The sequence below is a fragment of the Mustelus asterias genome, chromosome 19 (assembly GCF_964213995.1).
Source record: "Mustelus asterias chromosome 19, sMusAst1.hap1.1, whole genome shotgun sequence".
Lineage (NCBI taxonomy): Eukaryota > Metazoa > Chordata > Chondrichthyes > Carcharhiniformes > Triakidae > Mustelus > Mustelus asterias.
In genome coordinates, this window is record NC_135819.1 from 78980298 (window position 1) to 78993471 (window position 13174).

A 13174-nucleotide genomic window follows, 5' to 3' on the forward strand; every position below is an offset into this window, starting at 1 on the left:
TTTTCCCACCTACCCACCAAAATTATTGATATAGATTGTAAATGGCTGAAGCCCAATTATTGATCTTTGCAGCAGCCTACTTGTTACAAATTGTCAACCTAAAAATAACCTATTCCTGTTTTCTGCCTTTCACCCAATCCTCAATCCAAATTAATCTCCTACAATTCTATGAGCCCTAATCTTGCGTAATAGGCTCGTGTGACACCTGATAAAATTCCTTTTGAAAATTCATGTATACCATATCTACTGTTTTGCCTTATTGAACACAAAAATCAAAATTCCAGTGCTGCAATGGCAGAGGTGCCGTCTTTTGGATGAGACTTTAGACAGAGATCTTATTTGCCCTCTCAAATGTTCATAAAAGATGGTACTATTTTGAAGACAGACTGGGCGAGGTCAGTTTGAGTTGGGGTAATGTGGGGCATCTGCTAGGGGAGTAGTGTGTGTGCGGCATGTTCCGTGCAAGACTGGATCTGGGTGTTTAGCTAGTTACTCTGGAGTTAGAAGTGTTTTATTCCTTCTAACTCCTTCAGAGTAACTAGCGGTAAAACTGGCAGAACCATCTGAAGTTAGCGATTTAAATCGCTTTGTCGGATGGTTCCCGGCACAGCACTATTGTCAGGGGAAGTCAGCACTTCTGGACAATTGCCAGGTAAACCCTTTACCTGAGAACTTCCTGGAGGGATTCCCCAGCACATCATTGGGGTACCTCCTAAATATGAGGCTGGGAGCCAGGAAGTAAATGGGTCATTATTTTTTACAGGCTGTCCTCCCTAACCTCATCTGATGTTGAAACACTCACTCATGCCTTTGTTACCTCTATCTAATTTTGATAATTCTACTGATTGCCCTCCCACCATCCATCCTCCATAAACTTTTAAGTAATTCAAAACCACTGTCTGTATCATAAATAAAAACAGAAAATGCTGCAAATACTCAGCAGGTCGGGCAGCATCTGTGGAGAGAGAATTAGAGTTAATATTTCAGGTCAATGACTTGACTCTGTTTCTCTCTCCACAGATGCCTGACCTGCAGAGTATATGCAGCACTATTTTAGCTCCCCAGCATCTGCAATATTTCACTTTGGTATCTGTCTGAATCCTAACTTGACTCGAGGACTTAGCTTTTTGGTCCAGCAATCCCTCAGTTTTAAAATTTTCACCCTTATTTTCCATATCCCTCCATGGTCTTGCCCTATCTCTGAAATCTCCTCCAGTCCTCCTACGTTCCATGACTGTCCAGTTCTGGCCTCTTGAGCAACCCCGCCTCCAATTTTAATCACTCCCCATTGGTGGCAATACCTTCACATGGACCTAAGTTCTGGAATTCCCTCCGTAAACCTCTCTAACCACTCTTTCCTCCTTTGATACACTTTGGGGAGGTGATGGCCTCGTGGTATTATCACCAGACTATTAATCCAGAAACTCAGCTAATGTTCTGGGGACCCAGGTTCGAATCCTGACAGGGCAGATGATGGAATTTGAATTCAATAAAAATATCTGGAATTAAGAATCTACTGATGACCATGAAACCATTGTTGATTGTTGGAAAACCCCATCTGGTTCACTAATGCCCTTTAGGGAAGGAAATCTGCCGTCCTTACCCAGTCTGGCCGACATGTGACTCCAGAGCCACAGCAATGTGGTTGACTCTCAACTGCTTTCCATGGGCAACTAGGGATGGACAATAAATGCTGGACAGCCAGTGGCACCCATGTCCCATGAATAAAAAAAACACTGCTTAAAACCTAATTTCTTGATGAAGCTTGGCAAGTGTTCTCATATATCCCTATGTAGCTAGAGTCAGGTTTTGTTTGCTAATGTACCCATGAAATAACCATCGCCTTGGATTATTTCATTACATCAAAAGTACTAATCAACACAAGTTGTTATGATTACAACAATTGATTTTGCCAGCAAACATTTTCATAAATAATGAAACCCTTCAGTTGTAAAAATTGCATCCATGGTCACACTGCTGTACTCACTGTACCTGCCCCAGGCATCTCCTTTCCAGCCAGGTGGTCAGTGCAGAACACTGGGGACAATGTGGCTGAAATTGGTCAATTCACTGCTGTGTCAAATCCGAAACCAAACTGGTGCCATGCCACACAATAGCAGCAAAAACAGATCATTAAAAAAAATGTCTGCGTCAGCAATCTGCTGCCAAGGAAGAAGCATTTATCATTTTAAGAAAATTACTTAATTTTACTCTCAAATCTACATTGTTGTTGATCTGTTTGGTTTAAATCATACAACGCTTGTTGGCTAAAACCTGCAGTTCCCAGAGCTGCCTGCCCAGGAGGAGCTAGCTTTTTTTGCCAGCATTCCCATGAGCTATAACCTATCACAGGGAAGAGGTGGTGTCTGTATTTTGCGCTCTGACGTCCTCTTGTAATCCATCTGCACATGTCTGTCTGAGAGCCTGAGTTTGGGACCCACACTCCGGGATAGTGCCTTGTTTTGGCGAGGTGGTGGGAAAAGGAACGATGTCGGCGTCTCTCCTACATTGGATGTTAACCGGGGGTGCCCGGAGATCAGTGAGGGAGGTGGGCTGGTTTTTCAGTTTGAGGCGCCGCTACCGCAGCGAAAGGGGAGTTTATGGTTACAAGCCTGCCAGGAATGACAGTGCTCTGGAATTAACCAGAGAAGAAGCCCCAACTCAAGGTCAGTTGTGAGCATTTTAAAACCCCAGATTTGGGCTTTTTCTTTGGGGGGGGGGGGGGGGTAGTTTCACAGTAAAATTGTCAATACAAGAACAAGGATTTGTAAAGCTTCTGACCGTGTCAGTAATTGTAAACTTTGGAACTTTTGGAAACAAAGTGACAGCTCACGGAGGTGCTTCCTTGCCACCCCTCACTCCGATACTGATCCTTTAAAAGAGTTTATCCTTTCTGTTGCAAATGGCTGCCTCCTGGGTTAGACTGGAAAACTACATCTCCAGAACAGAGCTCCGATCCCGAGCATAAAAGCAGTGGCCCCTTGCCTTTGAATTTGTTATGTAGAGAGAGTGTGCCTATTTAGCAAGGTGTTCACTGTTGTTTTCGTTACCTGCGCGCGAGGCGGGTGGGTTTGTGTCTTACTGGTGATGGAGGGCATCTGCTTTTGACAGCTTGCCCCCTGTTCCTTCCAAAATGGAACAAGCTGAAAATTGGACTGGTGTCATTTTTAATACAGTCACCCTGGCAAAATGTCAGAAACAGATTTTGAATAATTAGATTGCAGTAGGCGTTTTAGGTGCTGCCCTGAGGTCTAAATAGAGTAAGAAGTCTCACAACACCAGGTTAAAGTCCAACAGGTTTATTTGGTAGCAAATACCACAAGCTACCAAATAAACCTATTGGACTTTAACCTGGTGTTGTGAGACTTCTTACTGTGTTCACCCCAGTCCAACGCTGGCATCTCCACATCATGTCTAAATAGAGTCACAGAGGTTTACAGCATGGAATCAGGTCCTTCGGCCCAACTTGTCCATGCCACCCTTTTTTTTAAACGCCTAAACTAATCCCAATTGCCTGCATTTGGCCCATATCCCTCTATACCCATCTTACCCATGTAACTGTCTAAATGCTTTTTAAAAGACAAAATTGTACCCACCTCTACTACTACCTCTGGCAGCTTGTTCCAGACACTCACCACCCTCTGTGAAAAAATTGTTCCTCTGGACACTTTTGTATCTCTCCCCTCTCACCTTAAAGCTATGCCCTCTAGTTTTAGACTCCCCTACCTTTGGGAAAAGATATTGACTATCTAGCTGATCTGTGCCCCTCATTATTTTATAGACCTCTATAAGATCACCCCTCAGCTTTCTACGCTCCAGAGAAAAAAGTCCCAGTCTATCCAGCCTCTCCTTATAACGCAAACCATCAAGTCCCGGTAGCATCCTAGTAAATCTTTTCTGCACTCTTTCTAGTTTAATAATATCCTTTCTATGACAGGGTGACCAGAACTGTGCACAGTATTCCAAGTGTGGCCTTACCAATGTCTTGTACAACTTCAACAAGACATCCCAACTCCTGTATTCAATGTTCTGACCAATGGAACCAAGCATGCCAAATGCCTTCATCACCACTCTGTCCACCTGTGACTCCACTTTCAAGGAGTTATGAACATGTACCCCTAGATCTCTTTGTCATGTAACTCTCCCCAACACCCTACCATTAACTGAGTAAGTCCTATCCTGGTTCAATCTACCAAAATGCATTACCTCGCATTTATCTAAATTAAACTCCATCTGCCGTTCGTCAGCCCACTGGCCCAATTGATCAAGATCCTGTTGCAATTGGAGATAACTTTCTTCACTGTCCACTATGCCACCAATCTTGGTGTCACCTGCAAACTTACTAACCATGCCTCCTATATTCTCATCCAAATCATTAATATAAATGACAAATAACAGTGGACCCAGCACTGATCCCTGAGGAACACCGCTGGTCACTGACCTCCAGTTTGAAAAACAACCCTCTACAACCACCTTCTGTCAAATGATGTATGGTGCTAATTACTAGTACATAATTTAGTGAGTAAGGTATGAATGGAAGATGTTTAAAACCAACAACTTATCAGAGGTTGCAGAGGTTGCCGTGGCAGGGTTGTGTGGTGTCAGAATTCTGGAGGTAACTCTCCTGTACTATTATAGGACGTTGTCTGCCTCATATGCTGCAGGAAAGGATGTCCTGAGGCATGGTACATTGGGGAGACCATGCAGACGCCACGACAAAGGATGAATGGACACCACTTGACAATCACCAGGCAGGAGTGTTCCTTTCCTGTCGGGGAACACTTCAGCAGTCAAGGGCATTCAGCCTCTGATCTTCGGGTAAGTGTTCTTCTCATGCGTGCAGAACTTGGCTATCAATTTCTGCTCTGCGATTCTGCGTTGTCGTGTGCCTTGAAGGCCACCTTGGCGAACGCTTACCCGAAGATCGGAGACTGAATGCCCGTGGCTGCTGAAGTGTTCCCCGACAGGAAGGAAACACTCCTGCCTAGTGATTGATGCGCAGTGTCCATTCATCCATTGTCATAGCGACTGCATGATCTCGCCAATGTCCCACGTTTCGGAACATCCTTTCCTGCAGCATATGAGGTAGGCAAGGTTGACTAAGTCGCATGTGTATATATCGTGTATCTGGTGGGTGGTGTTCTCACATGTGATGGTGGTATCCATGTCGATGATCCGGCACTCCTTGCAGAGGTTGCCGTAGCAGGATTGTGTGGTGTCGTGGTCGCTGTTCTTCTGAAGGCTGGGTAGTTTGCTGTGATTATTCCTCTCTTCACTCGCACTGTTTTACCTGTAAAGACTTGATTACCTGAAAAGACTAGCATTCCAAACATTATCTTGCAATTTTGTCTTTGTCTATATGTGCCGTGTTTGTGAAACCTCCCTCTCCATTCACCTGATGAAGGAGCAGCGCCCCAAAAGCTTGTGATTCCAAATAAACCTGTTGGACTTTAACCTGGTGTTGTGAGACGTCTTACTGTGCCCACCCCAATCCAACGCCGGTATTTCCACATTATGCTCACCACATGGTACAATGGGACAACTACCATTGAAATGTTTTTCATTAAATTGTCACATTATCTGCCCTCCTCAGAACGCCTAATGGTCTCTTCTCACATCTTTGTTAAATCTTGTTCCGAGTTATGTCACCACACTGCTAGTTTGGAGCCTTGCTATGATGACCCATTCTTCATTCTTGTCGACTGGATTTACTTGCCTCATTGTCGGGTACCAGAGCACGCCCTGTCTCGTTATTATCACATAGGCATGGACCATTTTAGCCTCATTCTTCATCCTCAAACTTCTCCTGAGACAATCATGGGCTCTGACACAGCTACCTTACCTTGAGCTCCACAGAGAAAATGCTTGATGGACTAAATGGCCTCCTTCTGCACTGTAGGAATTCTATGATTCTGTCAAAAGGTTGCCGGCTGTATAGGGTCTGTTCATCTGTTACAATAGACGTAATGTGGAGATGCCGGCGTTGGACTGGGATAAACACAGTAAGAAGTTTAACAACACCAGGTTAAAGTCCAACAGGTTTATTTGGTAGCAAAGGCCACACAAGCTTTCGGAGCCCCAAGCCCCTTCTTCAGGTGTATGATCCACCTGAAGAAGGGGCTTGGGGCTCCGAAAGCTTGTGTGGCTTTTGCTACCAAATAAACCTGTTGGACTTTAACCTGGTGCTGTTAAACCTCTTACAATAGACGTAGGCAGCACTGGTCCAAACTTCTTTTATTGAGCATCATTTAAAATTAACATGACAGAAGCGAAGAAAACTGATTTACTGAAGAGAGAGAGAGAGAGAAAAGAGAGAGAGAGAGCGGCAGAAGCTGGTCCCAATACAGACTTGATCCAAAATCTTGGACAGAACAGAACTCAGCTAAACAGATAACTGTTACGACTGTTAGCGCGAGTGGGCGAACACGACCACTTCGGACTCAGAGTCAGGTTCAACAGCGGTACAGCTTTATTAACGTTGACGGAGGTGCAATCAGGGCATACAAACAGCATTGTCCCGAAAGCACTCTAAAAGCCCGCTGCAATGGGCTACAGTTATACTCGAACTTTGACACGTTGTATGATTCAAATATTAATGTTTTGTTTACAGTATTTGACTCTGACCATTCTGTTTTGATGTTTTAAGTACAGTATCGATGTTTAGGTATGGTAATCGTTTCTGTCCGATGGGTTTATCAATGGTCTAGAATCTCCGGGGTTTCTTGAACAATGAGTGTTTGGCTGATCTCAGGAAGTCCTTTGAGGCCAAGAAGGCTTCCTGATATCACTTGATTAGGTCAGTGGTGCTGATTTGATTAGATGAGGGGGGGTACCTTTACTTTAGTTTCCTTTGGTGCCACCCTGTCTGGCTCCCTTTTGTGTGTTAGACCTTGTTTGCATTTTAAAAGCATGCCTTTTGCCTGCTTGTCTGGATCTGTCCCTTTTAATCTTTAATGGAGGGGTTCTGACTGCAGTTTGGCCTGTTTCATATTATATACGTAACTTCATAAATTTGTTGTCCGCTAACACTACAATATATGAATTCTTATCTGTGTTATTGAAAAAGCTGGGCACACATAGTCTCCAACTTACATAAACAATTGGCAGCTGTGTGGCCATGAAAAATTTTGTTTAGCCTCATTTCTGCTAACATTGTATTTTGAAAGAATGCAGTCAATTTCTAAGCTCATCCCAAAATTCCCAGCTGAGTTTTAAAATGTGGCCAAGTTAGCTTTAAAGCTTAGCATAGTTAGTTACACAGGCAGAAATATCATAAAATGAAGTATTTCAAGTGAAGCAAACCTTACAAAGGATCCCACAGGCTGCCTAGCAATAGTGCACACAATTGGCCAACATGCGTGGTTACTTAAAAGTAAAAGAAACAGTTTGACCTTTGATCCCTTAGTGGATGCCTGATCTCTGTCAGGACACCATCAGAGGACAAAAGTAGAAAATGCTGCAAATTCCCAGCAGGTCAAGTAGCAACTGTGGAAAGAGAAACAGAGTAAATATTTCAAACAAATGGCCTTCCTTCTTAGCTCTGTACATCCAGAACTTTTTTCAGAGCTCTGTTCAGAACGTTCTGACAAAAGATTATTGACATGAAATGTTCACTCTCTGTCCACAGATGCTGCCTGGACTGCTGACTATTTCCAGCATTGTTTTATATCCGATTTCCAGCATCCGCAGTATTTTGCTTTAGTATCCGCTTCGTGGCCATTCTTCATGCCTTCATTAGGGAGAGGAGAAATTAACCCATTTTGCTGTTTTATTATCCACTGGCTCATCTACACGTAGGGCAAGGACAGGATCAGATGTGGTTGTGATGCCCTAAGGTCATATAGGGCACAGCAACAACTTACATGTATAAAACTGAAGGAGAAAAACACAAAATCTGTTACAGGAACGCTGCCACTGAAAGTTATGAAATGACTTGTAGATGACTTCAGGGCAGTGTTGAGTGAGTTCAAAAATAGACTGATGGAAAAAACCAAGAGCCAACCAGCAATGAAGGAAAAAGAGGAACTATTTAAATAAACTGCATTTCTCCATTTGGCTTTTACAGAGAAAATTTCATGATCACGAGGTGTTGTTGTAACGCACTTTACAGCCAAGGAGATACTTATGAAATTTGATTTATTATTGTCACATGTATTGGGATACAGTGAAAAGTATTGTTTCTTGCGCACTATACAGACAACGCATATCATTCATAGAGTACATTGGGGAGAATGAAAGGAGAGGGTGCAGAATATAGCGTTACAGTTACAGCTAGGGTGTAGAGAAAAATCAGCTTAATATAAGTAGGAAATGTGGTCACTGTAGCTAGCATACTTACATCAAAAATCCCACAAACAATGTGATAAATTATCAGATTATCTGGGTGAAGGATTAATGTTGGCCATGACCTTCAAAAGATTTCCCTACCTTTTAAAAGATTCTATGGTACTATTCATCCACCTGAAGGCAGACAAGACCTAAATTTAATGTCTCATTAAAAAGAAGTCCTCCCAATAATGTAGCACCATGATGGCATAATGGTAATGTTACTGGACTAGTAATTTAGAGGTCCAGGCTAATGCTCTGGGGTCAAGGGTTCGAATCCCACCATGGAAGCTGGTGGAATTTAAATTCAATAAATTAGTTTAGAATTTGAAAAAAAAGCTAGTCTTGTAATAGTGTCATAAAATCCCATCTGATTTGCTAATGCCAGTTAAAGAAGGAAATCTGTCCTTAACTGGTCTGTCCACATATGACTCCAGAACCACAGCAATGTGATTGACTCTGAAATGGCCTAACAAGGCACTCAGTTGTACAAAGTCTACAAAAAGGAATGAAACTGGACGGACCGTCCAACATTGACCTAGACACAGGAAAAGACAACCGCAAACCTTCTTACTAACATCTGGAAGCTTGTGCCAAAATTGGGAGTGCTGTCTCATAGAATCATACTGTACAGACATGACAATAACCATCCCGGGGTAATCCCTGTCCCATCTAAAGGACAGACCCACCAGATATTGTGTTATAAAGTTTGGAGGGAGTTGTCCTGGGAGTTCTTGACATTGACTCTGGACTCGTGGCATCAGGTCAAACATGGACAAGGAAACTGCTGGTTATCATCTGCACACACCCCTCAGCTGATGAATCAGTATCCCTCCATGTTAAAGCACTTGAAAGAAGCACTGAGGTGGCAAGATGGCAGAATATACTCTGTGTGGGTTTCTTCAATGTCCATCACCCAAGATTGGCTTGGTTAGCACCACCACAGACCTAGCTGGCCAAGTCCTAAAGGATATAGGTGCTAGACTGGGACTATGGCAGGTAATGAGGGAAAGACACACAATGTTGATGCACTATCAATCGAGCCGAGACTAGTTGTGAGCAAGGCAAATAGGCTTTTATTGGCAAGAACTTGGAACCATCCCTGTCGGTGATCTGGTCTGAACTGAGAGCAAGGGGGGAGGAGCCACCGCCTTTATACCCAGACCAGGGAGAGGAGACTTGGGCGGAACCGACAGGGATGTGCCGCATATACAGGTGCTGAGAAATACTAACTACGGTTGTTAACCACTACACATGACATATAACAGTGGTTTACCACAAATGTCAACACCACCAATTTTATCTGTTGCATCTATCCATGACAGTATTGGTAGGAGTGACCACTGCACAGTTCTTGTGGAGACAAAGTTCCATCTTCATATTGAGGATGGGATTAGGGGTAATTTATTAGCTTGGATAGGTGACTGGCTGATGGACAGAAGACAGAGAGTTGGGATAAATGTGTTTTTCTTCTGGATGGCAAGAAATAAATAATGGGGTGCCACAGGGTTCGGTCCTTGGGCCTCTGCTCTTTACAATCTATATTAATGATTTTGATACAGGGATAGAAGGCTCTATAGCCAAATTTGTCGACACAAAAATAGGCGGGACAGTAAGTTGCAATGAGGAAGTAAGGACCTTACAAATGGAGATAGATAGGTTAGGAGAATGGGCCAAAATGTGGGAGATAGAGTTTAACGTGGATAAGTGTGAGATCATGCATTTTGGTCAGAAAAATGGGAAGAGACTTTGGGGTGCTCCGGTGCAGAGGGAAGTGGGTGTCCTCGTTCATGAGTCACAGAAAATTAGCATGCAGGTACAGCAGATAAAGAAAGCAAATGGAATGTTGGTATTTATAGCTAAAGGAATAGAATATAAAGGTAAGGAAGTATTGTTGCAACTATACAAGGCATTGGTGAGGCCGCACCTGGAGTATTGTGCACAGTCTTGGTCCCCTCATTTGAGGAAAGATGCAGTGGCATTGGAGGTAGTTCAGAGGAGGTTCACGAGATTGATTCCAGAGCTGACGGGTTTGTCATATGAAGAGAGATTGAACAGTTTAGGCCGATACTGTCTGGAATTTAGAAGAATGAGGGGAGATCAAATTGAGGTAGACAAGATGATAAAAGTTATGGATAAAGTAGATGTGGAGCGGACACTTCCGCTGGTGGGACATTCTAGGACGAGAGGTCATAGTATTAGGATAAGGGGTAGCAAATTTAAAACAGAGTTGAGGAGAAACTACTTCTCCCAAAGGGTTGTGAATCTGTGGAACTTGCTACCCCAAAGTGTGGTGGATGGTGGGACATTGGGTAAATTTAAGGAGGAGTTAGACAGATTTTTAATTGGTAATGGGTTGAAGGGTTATGGGGAGAAGGCAGGAAAATGGGGATGAGGAGCATATCAACCATGATCGAATGGTGGAGCGGACTCGATGGGCCAAATGGCCTAATTCTACTCTGATATCTTATGAACTAAAAGGATATCCTCCATTGTATTATGTGAGACTACCACCATGCTAAATGGGATAGATTTCAAACAGATCTAGCAACTCAAGATTTTGTAACCATTAGATACTGTGGGCCATCAGCAGAATTGCCACAATCTGTAACCTAATTGCCTGGCATATCCCCCATTCTACCATAACCCAGGGGATCAACACTGGTTTAATGAAGAATGCAAGAGGGCACCAGACATGCCTAAAAATGAGGTGTCAACTTGTTGAAGCTACAAAATAGGACTACATGTATGCCAAGCAGCATGCGATAGACAAAGCTACTCAATTCCACAACCAACGAATGGGATCTAAGTTCTGGAATCCTGCTGCATCCAGTCGTGAGTACCGGTGGGCATTTAAATAACTCATTGGAGGAAGAGGTTCCACTGAGGGCCCAACACACCAATGCTGAAGACATTGGTGCCAAGTCAATGATCCATCTCTGCTTCTTCCTGAGGTCCCCAACATCACAGATGCCAGTCTTCAGTCAATTCGATCCACTCCATATGATTTCAAGAAATGTCTGAAGGCACTGGATATTGCAAAGGCAATGGGCCCTGACAATATTCCAGCAATAGTACTGAAGACTCGTCCTCCAGAACTTGCCAGACCCCTAGCCAATCTATTCCAGTACAGCTACAACACTGGCATTACCCAGCAATGTGGAAAATTGCCCAGGTATTTCCTGTCCTCAAAAAGCAGCACAGATCCAACCCAGTCAATTACCACCCAATCAGTCCACTCTCAATCATCAATAAGTGATGGAAAGGGTCATCAACAGCGCCAGGAAGCGGCATTTGCTCAGCAATAACCTGGTCACTGATGTTCAGTTTGGGTTCTGCCAAGGACACTCAGCTGCTGAACTCATTACAGCCTTCGTTCAAACATGGACAAAAGAGCTGAACCTCCAAAGGTGAGGTGAGAGTGACTGCCCTTAACATCAAGGCAGCAGCTGACTGAGATTAGCATCAAGGAGCCCAAGCAAAATGGGAATCAGGGGGAAAACTCTCTGCTGGTTGGAGCCATACATGGCATGAAGAAGGATGGTTGTGGTTATTGGAGGTAATTCACCTCAGCTCCAGAAAGTCACTGTAGGGGTTCTGCAGGGTAGCTTCCAAGGATCAAACATGCGGTGCAGAGAGAAGTGGTTGTCCTTGTTCATGAATCTCAGAAAACTAGCATGCAGGTATAGCAGATAATAAAGAAAGCAAAGGGAATGTTAGCATTTATAGCTAAAGGAATAGAATATAAAGGTAAGGAAGTATTGTTGCAACTATACAAGGCATTGGTGAGGCCGCCTGGAGCATTGTGCACAGTTTTGGTCCCCGTATTTGAGGAAAGATGCAGTGGCATTGGAGGCAGTTCAGAGGAGGTTCACTAGATTGATTCCAGAGATGAGGGGTTTGTTGTATGAAGAGAGGTATGGGAATAGGGCATGCATGGGATTGTGGTCCACCTGCCACTTCCTTGCCCACTCTCCTAACCTGTCCAAGTCCCTCTGCAGCCCCCCGCTTCCTCAATACTACCTGTTCCTCTACATATCTTTGTATCATCTGCAAACTTAGCAACAGTGCCTTCAGTTCCTTCCTCCAAATCGTTAATGTATATTGTGAGGGTAATGCGTTGATGTAGTTTAAATGGATTTCAGCAAAGCCTTTGACAAGGACCCACATAGGAGAATTATAAAGAAAACAAATGCACATGGAATACAGGGTAATTTAAAAGAGTATATTCAAAATTGGCTTAGTTGTAGGTACATAGATCCGACCAAAGAACACACCCGTCAACTCAACACTCTGATCAAAACCTTTGATCCGGACCTTCAGAGCACCCTCTGTGCTCTCATCCCACGTACTCCACACGTTGGAGATCTCTACTGCCTCTCAAAAATACACAAGGCAAACACACCCGGCCATCCCATCGTTTCAGGAAACGGAACCCTGTGCGAGAACCTCTCCGGCTATGTCGAGGGCATCTTGAAACCCATTGTACAAAGAACCCCCAGCTTTTGTCGCGACACTACGGACTTCCTACAGAAACTCAACACACATGGAGCAGTTGAACCAGGAGCACTCCTCGTCACAATGGATGTCTCGGCACTCTACACCAGCATCCCCCACGATGATGGCATTGCTGCAACGGCCTCAGTACTCAATGCCGTCAACTGCCAGTTTCCAGATGCAATTTTACAACTCATCCGCTTCATCCTGGACCACAATATCTTCACTTTCAACAACCAGTTCTTCATCCAGACACACGGAACAGCCATGGGGACAAACTTCGCACCTCAATATGCCAACATCTTCATGCACAGGTTCGAACAAGACTTCTTCACCGCACAGGACCTTCAAC

The 13174-nt window shown here is 43.9% G+C and overlaps 1 protein-coding gene across 1 annotated transcript in view; it reads left to right on the plus strand.

Moving 5' to 3' along the window:
* Positions 1–2357: 2357 nt before the first annotated feature.
* The window catches only part of dhtkd1 (dehydrogenase E1 and transketolase domain containing 1), a 65075-nt gene continuing 54258 nt past the window's right edge, over positions 2358–13174 (plus strand). Inside the window, exon 1 of the mRNA XM_078235948.1 lies at positions 2358–2666. Within this exon, the coding sequence (XP_078092074.1) occupies positions 2489–2666 (178 nt within the window). The 5' untranslated portion in view covers positions 2358–2488. The remainder of the gene's footprint in view (positions 2667–13174) is intronic.